Source organism: Haplochromis burtoni, unplaced genomic scaffold, assembly GCF_018398535.1.
Source record: "Haplochromis burtoni strain Fernald_Lab_line unplaced genomic scaffold, NCSU_Asbu1 Contig_1747, whole genome shotgun sequence".
In the NCBI taxonomy this organism is placed as follows: domain Eukaryota; kingdom Metazoa; phylum Chordata; class Actinopteri; order Cichliformes; family Cichlidae; genus Haplochromis; species Haplochromis burtoni.
The window spans coordinates 15608-23365 of record NW_024584108.1 but is presented as its reverse complement, the minus strand read 5'-3'; the positions used below and the strand labels follow the sequence as shown (position 1 = coordinate 23365).

At 40.2% G+C, this 7758-nt stretch overlaps 1 protein-coding gene across 1 annotated transcript in view; it reads right to left on the bottom strand.

Moving 5' to 3' along the window:
• Positions 1-591: 591 nt before the first annotated feature.
• The window catches only part of LOC102312838 (unconventional myosin-XVIIIb-like), a gene marked incomplete at both ends in the record, with an annotated part of 22010 nt that continues 14843 nt past the window's right edge, over positions 592-7758 (bottom strand). Inside the window, 7 exon segments of the mRNA XM_042217268.1 lie at positions 592-777; positions 849-986; positions 1208-1291; positions 1384-1500; positions 1996-2109; positions 2200-2361; positions 6580-6684. Of these exon segments, the coding sequence (XP_042073202.1) occupies positions 592-777; positions 849-986; positions 1208-1291; positions 1384-1500; positions 1996-2109; positions 2200-2361; positions 6580-6684 (906 nt within the window).

Below are 7758 nucleotides of genomic sequence, written 5' to 3'. Positions count from 1 at the left end.
ACAAAGAAGCCTAAATGAATAAATGCAAAATGCAATACTGTTCCTTTAACAGGGGATGCTGCTCAGAGAATGAGCTGCCCTAGTGGAGGTTTGCACTTTGGTGGTGCTTCTTGTTTATTTTTATTTTCAGGTTAGTTACACCAAAATTTCAGACTTGCCATTAATAACACGTCCTTCACAGTCCCAAACAAACACAGTCTTTGCCCCGGATTTAGTTTGCTGCAAAAATTGCTCACTCAATTTCTGATACAGGATTAGTCAGCAGACAATACAAGGAAACTTATTATGATAACTGATATGGTGACATGTTGTAATAACCATTGCTAATAAACAGAAAAATGAATATGTTGTGAACTAATAATATGTTGGCACTCACTAATGATTATTGTACATTAATGTGTTTAAATGCAGTGGTCAAACACATGTAGATATACATGGTGAGTGTTAAAACTGAAATGAATTATTTCATTAAAGTGAAAAAGAGTCTTACTAAAATCAGCTTCGACTTTACATAATACTATATTATTTTATTGCTTGCCAACAGTAAAATAACCATCGCTCATGATATCGGTTATTACAAGGTGTGATTACCAGCTCCATGCGTCTGCGGCTGCTCTCCTGCTCTGCCTGGCTCAGCTCCTCCATCTCCAGTCTCATGTCCTGCACACGCTGCTGGTAATAGCGGGCATTCTCTCTCTCCCGAGCCTCGGCCTGTGCGCTCTGCTCCAGCTCCTCTCCCAGACGAACCACGCTGTCCCTCAACCGCAGCACCAGCACCTACGGGAGACGTAGGAGCTGCAGGCATGTTCTCGCATGGTAACAAGTGTAGAGGAATCATCCGAGCTTACCTCAAACCTCTTCACTTGCCCTCTCTGAAACTCTAATTTATTTTCCAGGTCACGTACACGTGCCTCTTGTTTACTGACAATGCTGCGCCCCACAGTGGACGATTCCAGGAACTGCACCCTCGATACACACTGCTGGAGCTGAGTTGCAAGCCAAAAAAATTTAGAGGATCAACGTGCAGATATATCAGAAAGCGTGAACGTGCTCCACCTGAAGCTGGCATGTGTATTCAGACTTGCAACAAGCAGGTTAAATGTTCCATGAATCCATCACAACCTCATCCCAGCTAATTTCAAAAGCACAATTGGTTCATAAACCCCCGAGTAATCCTTTTCATTTCTGACTGTCAAAGCAAAGATACCTCTTCTTGGAGAGACTGTTTCTGTTTCTTCACCTCCTCCAGTTCAGCTTGCAGTTCTCTGATCTGAGCAATATCACTGGAGGACTGAAGGGGACAAAGCAAGAGGAAGTCACCTGAAGTGAATCATGACTTAGGTCATCAACAGGATTTGAAGGATTTCAGCTAAAAAGCAGTACCTGCGCAATGAGCGCTTTGTGTTTCTTCATAAGTTCATTTAGGTCTTCCTGATCCTCTTCGAGCCTCTTCAACAGGTCCACCTTCTCCTGCTGCAGCAGAGCTAAGTTTTCATCCACCTGCACTCAGGAAGACAAAAACATAAGTGGAAGACTACTCCACACTCTTCATTTTTACTATTTAATCTAAAGAGTGTTTTCTGTACCCAAAATAAGAAGACAGAAAGTGATGAAATCACAAGTGACCCTGTCAAGTTTGCTTAGAATTAGTTATGTTTTTATTTAATTTCAAGTAATGTGCAGTTTTAGTATTACGTAAACGAAGTTAAGACAAGAAGACAAACAGTCTGTGTCTAAAGTTATGATGTCTGATTAAATATGCAATATTTACATTCAGGACCGTAAGTATCAAGCACATCAGAACACACTCACATCACCATGTTTTATTTTCCAGTTGCAAACACACACAGAGTGTGCAAAGCAAGTGAGATCACTAGAGTTGTACATTGTTTTTTCAGAGCTTAACAAGTCAGTAGACACAACAAAGAGTGCTTTCGCTTCTTTACCTTCCATGGGTCGCATGCCTGCCAATGCACAATAAAATAAAACTCTCACCACACTCTTCTGCTTGCAGATGTTTTCTAGCTCAGCCTGATTGTTGTCCAGCTCCTGGGAGAGAGTCGCCTGAATGCTCTCAGCCTCAAGTCGCCTTGCTTCGCTCTCCTCAAGCTAAATGGAGACATGGGAAGTGTTTCTCCAGCAGCAGGTGACACTAGAGCAGGTTTGTCAAGGTAAAGGTGAATGTAAAAGTGGACGTACCTGGAAGTGCAGATGCTCTATCTGGTCTTTACTGCTGTTGGGTAGGTTCTGCCCTGAGCTTTCCATAGTAGCAAGAAGAAGCTGGGCATCAGCCAGGAGGGCATGAGTTCTCTTCAGATCTCTCCTTAGCTTCTTCTCAACATCAAAGTCTCTGTGTCCCACCTGTAAAGTGTGACACCTTAGAATAAAGCTCTTCTAAATGAATAACTGAATTAGTAAAAGTAACTCTATCCTATCTTTGATAAGTTCCAGGCACACATTCATTGACGTCACAGGACATCACCGTGAACTCAAAATTAGAAGTGATATTCAGATTATTCAAATAGGGTGATTTTTACTAGTTTTGCACACTCACAAGTAGTTTTCATTGGGCATCATTCATATTCTATGTGTGTTTTTGTGCTTCTCTTTCAATCAGGGTCACTGCGAGTTGATCCTTCGGTTTCCTCTGTTTTAATTCAAATCTGCTTAATGTTTACTTAATACTTAATACTACTATGCTGGTGATGCACTGTTTAACTTTTCATTTAACAACCTTAAATAACCTTAGAAAGTATCAAGTACAACTGCAATTGTAAGAATGTTCCAACGTTCCCTCTAAACTGCGCGCGCAATTGCGCACTGCTGGCACGTCTCTGTGCACAGAAAATCTGTGTTGTGCACACACACACACAAAAAAAATTTAACCTGAATTGAAATTAAAATTAATATGTTAACAATTCTGTTTTGCAGTGTTAGTCAGTAAGTGACTGGCTGCTCCAGTATGGGATTAGAACGATGCCACCTAATCCCATAGTCCGGCCAATGATGCGATTCACATTCGTATATACGCAGCTAATCAACGTCGTTGACAGGCTGTGACAGCGTCCTTATGTGCCGACACCGGTGTTTTAGCTAGCAAAGCGGCGTGGCTGATGTGGAGTGAAGCCACTTAATGACAACGTGTACAACCACTGGTGATGTGAGCAGGACAGACGGAACAATTGATGGAAAAAGTGTGGACTATACCATAATTTAAAAACTATTAGGTGGAGTTTATTTTCGTTATTCTGACTTTTTCCGTACTGCGTGCTAGCTAGCATGACGGAGTTTCTATACAGCTGGGTGGTGCTATGAAGTTAATGATGTTGAACTTTATTTTGTTCATAAGTTATTAGAGTTGCCAACCGTCCCGTCTGGTATTCAGAGAAAATATTACGCGTTTCTTATTGAGGTGAAAAGGAACAGTTTGTCCCGTAATTCAGCTACAATGAAAAAGACACAAAGCTGGAGTTATTCTGTGTCTTTGCTGCACAGCTGCCTCTTCTTCTTTCATTCTCCCCCCTCCCTCTCCTGTTTCTACTTCAATCATGAAAACTGATCAATGATCAGCTGATCGGCTCTCTTGTTTGTTTATCGCTCACTTTGCGCCGAAAGAGGAAACCAGCGGATGTCGCGCTAAACAACAGCAGCACGTTTAAGCTTGATCAGCTGTTGTTAGAATTTATTTAATATTAATTTCTAGTATCAGCTGATGTTTGCTGGAGCCACAGCTGTAAAGCTGCTGGTCATGATATGGTTTGGTTATCTGGTGAGAGGGAAACATGAAGATGAAACCAGGAGATGTCCTTACTGGATCATCAGAGCTGAACAGGTGATGGAGAAACAGGTTTACCTTTTAGGTGACATGAATGAGTTGAAGGGAAGTTATGAACTGTTTCTGAGAGACAAATAACACCAGGATCCTTTTTTAGGTAGCTGACAGCTGGTAACTGTGCAGGTGCGGATCTAGCAAAGTGTTGCCAGGGGGGCATGTAGGGCATTAACAGGGAGAGGGGGGCACAAAGAAATACTTTTCTTTCTTATTCTCATTTAAAATGTCTAGCTTTTAAAAAATAATTATCTGAATCTTACAACAAACGATTGATAGATTGATGCATATATACCATCAGAACAGTGTACATCACTGTCACAACAGTGTTTATTTTCATTCAAAGGCTTTATGATTTTTCCTATAATGGTGGGCCGGTCTCTAGTCAAAATGCCCGGATTTTCTGTCCCAGTCCAGCCCTGTATGCAGCTCATCTGCAGTCTGGTGTTACCTACATCTTCCTATTCAGAAGGCAGAATTTCTGAGTTCTGAGTACAATCGAAAGCACCACGACTGCAGTTTTTGTGTTGGATGTAAAAGGCGCACATGACGCTGTGACGTAGGCTAGAATCATGGCAGCAGTCAATGACGGTCCAGGCGTGGGATTTCTCTCGTGGAAATATGCACATTATCTTTTCCTTTCTATTGGTAGGTGGCACAGTGCACTGTGGCAAGTAAGCAAGCTAGAAGACTGGCAAAGTTATGGAAGAAACACATTAACAAGAGAATTCTGAGTAAAACCAAAGTTACTTTCCCTAGTAACTAGTTACTTTGAAAGTAACGAGTAACTTGAAGTAACTGAGTTACTTTTGAGAGAAGTAAAGGGTAATGTAACTAAGTTACTATTTTAAAGTAACTTACCCAACACTGGTCATTATATACTGTATTTTGCAGGCAGAGAGTTACAGGACTCTCTACCAGACCACAGACTCATACACATAATACAAGTCAGAGCAGAAAATAAATAAATACTACACAGGTCATGAACAAGATTTTTTTTACATTTTCATTGTAAGTGGGTTAAAGCATTTAATTAAAAGTAGTCTAACATAAATGTAAATGCTGTAATTTGATTATTATAATAAACCATGTAACTTGGATGAATTCGATGCTGGCGTGACCACAGTGCACACGTCTGCTGTTGCTCACAGTGGTCCAAGTGTCCGCTCAGGGAGTTTGTGTGTTTGCTCAGACACATGAAAAATTAGAGGGAACATTGGTTGGGACACTGTAAAATATAAATATTGTAATGCAATGTCTTGATGCATGCTCAATCATCCAGGTAAAGAAATCCCAAAAAATGATTCTGTTCATCTCGACATTATGTTTTCAACGGGAGAAATCTTTAGTCACATTTTACATATATGTTAAAAGGTAGATTTTCTCAAACTGAGAAAATTTAAGAAAAATGTAAGAAAAATATGAACTCCTTATGAAGTTGATGGCAGTAACACATCTCAAAAAAGTTTGGAAAGGAAATGGATGTGGTACTAAAGCAAAACAGCTGGAGGACGATTTTGCAACTAATCAGGTTGACTGGCAGCAGCTCAGTAACATGACTGGGTATAAAAAGAACATCTTAGTGAGGCAGAGTTACTCAGAAGTAAACTTGGGAAGAGGCTCACCAGTCTGCAAAAAAAAGTGCACACACAGTGCATACAAACAGTGGAACAAACAACCTGTGGCTTCTTCTCTGCATTTGGACAGCACAGTGAGCTGTGTTCACAGACAGTGATTTCTCCAAGTCTTCCTGAGCTATGCACTATTTTCTATCACAGAATTTGTGCCGCTTTTGTGATGGAAAGTAGTGCATGGCTCAGGCCTCAGCGCCATCTCCCATTAAGAATGACTGAAGTTGGGTAACCTAAGAGGCTAGCAACTTTTTTCTTTTTTCTCGTGGTTTGGGCATGCGCATCATGTATAAACCACCTTGGCCAAAATGTGTGATGTAGAGAAGATGGAGTGTAAAAAAGGTGTAACTCATTTAGTACATTAGCAAGGAAAAATGTAACCATGATGATCTCAATTTGTCTGCTCTAATAAAAGAGGCAACTGGACCAGATGCAGGCTCAGCAGCACTTTCAGATTCACACATTCTATGAGACACTCATTCCCACATTCAGAGACCAATTCCACTGTAGATATTAACAGTAAGCCATGTCGCACACTGCTCAAGTCTTTCGATTCAGCTAGTTATTTTTTATGGATATTTTTAATATACTTTTAAAAAAAATCAAGATTTAGGCCTGTGTTTCTGAGGTCATGAACAATTGTTTAGTTTAGGGTTTTTTCCACTGATATATGGTCCTCACACGACAGCCAGTGCAAACATATGACTTTTAAAATACAATGCTGGACATTAAACAGAATACAAAGTATTCCAAATAAGCTCAACCTTAAACATATGCAGCAGTAATATTAATCATTTCACACTGATGGGTAACATTATTATTTTTACTTTTGATCTCTGCACAATTTTCCAGTAATAGAGTTGTATGTGTACATGTAGTTGTTACCATGATGTCTGTAAAAAAAATTTTTTTTTTGGAATGTATTAGATATTTGTTTAAGTATAGTAGTAATAATATTTTACAATTCTTCAGCCAGGAAGGAATGCAGAAAGGTGAAGATGTCAATGTAGAGTGCAGACAAGCAGTGTGTGTGTGTGTGTGTGTGTGTGTGTGTGTGTGTGTGTGTGTGTGTGTGTGTGTGTGTGTGTGTGTGTGTGTGCGTGCGTGTGTGTGTTTTACCTGGTCACACAGAGTTGCAATGAGTCCTTCCAAGTCGTGCTTCTCATGAATCACCATCTGTTTCTCCTCATACTCCTGCTCCAGTTGCATTTCCAGCTGCCTCAGCTACACACACAGACACACGATGAATTTGTAAGTGTCAGGCGGTTCTGATTCAGTTTGTGATATTCATGGGGAGCTTGTTGGGATTAAGTAGCATCCCTGCTTTTTGTAGATGATTTGTTGGCTTCATCAGAGCATGGCCTTAGGCATACAGTGGTGCAGTTTATAGCCAAGTGTGATGTTTTGTGACTTTAGTATACCTTACAGTTTCCAGGAGCAACTAGTGATCCTGTAATAAAGGGTATCTATGATAAATGTTTAGCCACTAAGAGCTTTGTTTACTCGCTTTTAAAGCTAATGCTGCTGGAAGAGGGCTTACAAAAATTTCAGAAGCTTCTTCTGCCCTGCCTATAGGAGCAGAGTTTAGTTTGTGTGGAAGAAGTTTTTATCATCTCTCCCAAAAGTCTTAATATGATGCTGAGGATAAGGCTTTTCTTACCAGGAATGATGATGTCAGCGCCTAAAGCAGAATTACTGCTCTGTAATATTTATGTGATAATCTTTCCCATGTGACTTGACTAATACTATACCGGCTGCCACAGAAACTGTGGCATCTGTTGGGATTTTCCCACACAAACATCTTTAGGGTTTACAGAGAATTTGTAAAAAAAAAAAAAAAATCCCGTGAGCAGCAGTTCTCTATATGAAAATGTCTTGATGATGTCAGAAATCAGAGGAGAATGGTCAGACATTTTAACTACTTCACTTTGCACAGCATGATCAGTAATCAGGGAATGTCACAGTCCCGCGTTAGCGAGGAGGGAAAACCACTGGTGTCTGCAGTGCATTATAACTGCTGTTGTACAACTCTAGTGATCTCACTGAAAGAGCCTGTTTCTGTGGAAAACGTTCATTTTAAAGAATCTCTCATTTTAAGATCTGCTGGCAAAACTTCAACAAACTGTCTTGTATGTGATGAGCTTTATCCAACCTTAAAGTCATGTGGTTTTGCTGTTATTAAAAAATAAAACAAATTAAAAAATATGTTTTTTAAGCATGTACAGTGGGGCAAAAAAGTATTTAGTCAGCCACCGATTGTGCAAGTTCCCCCACCTAAAATGATGACAGAGGTCAGTA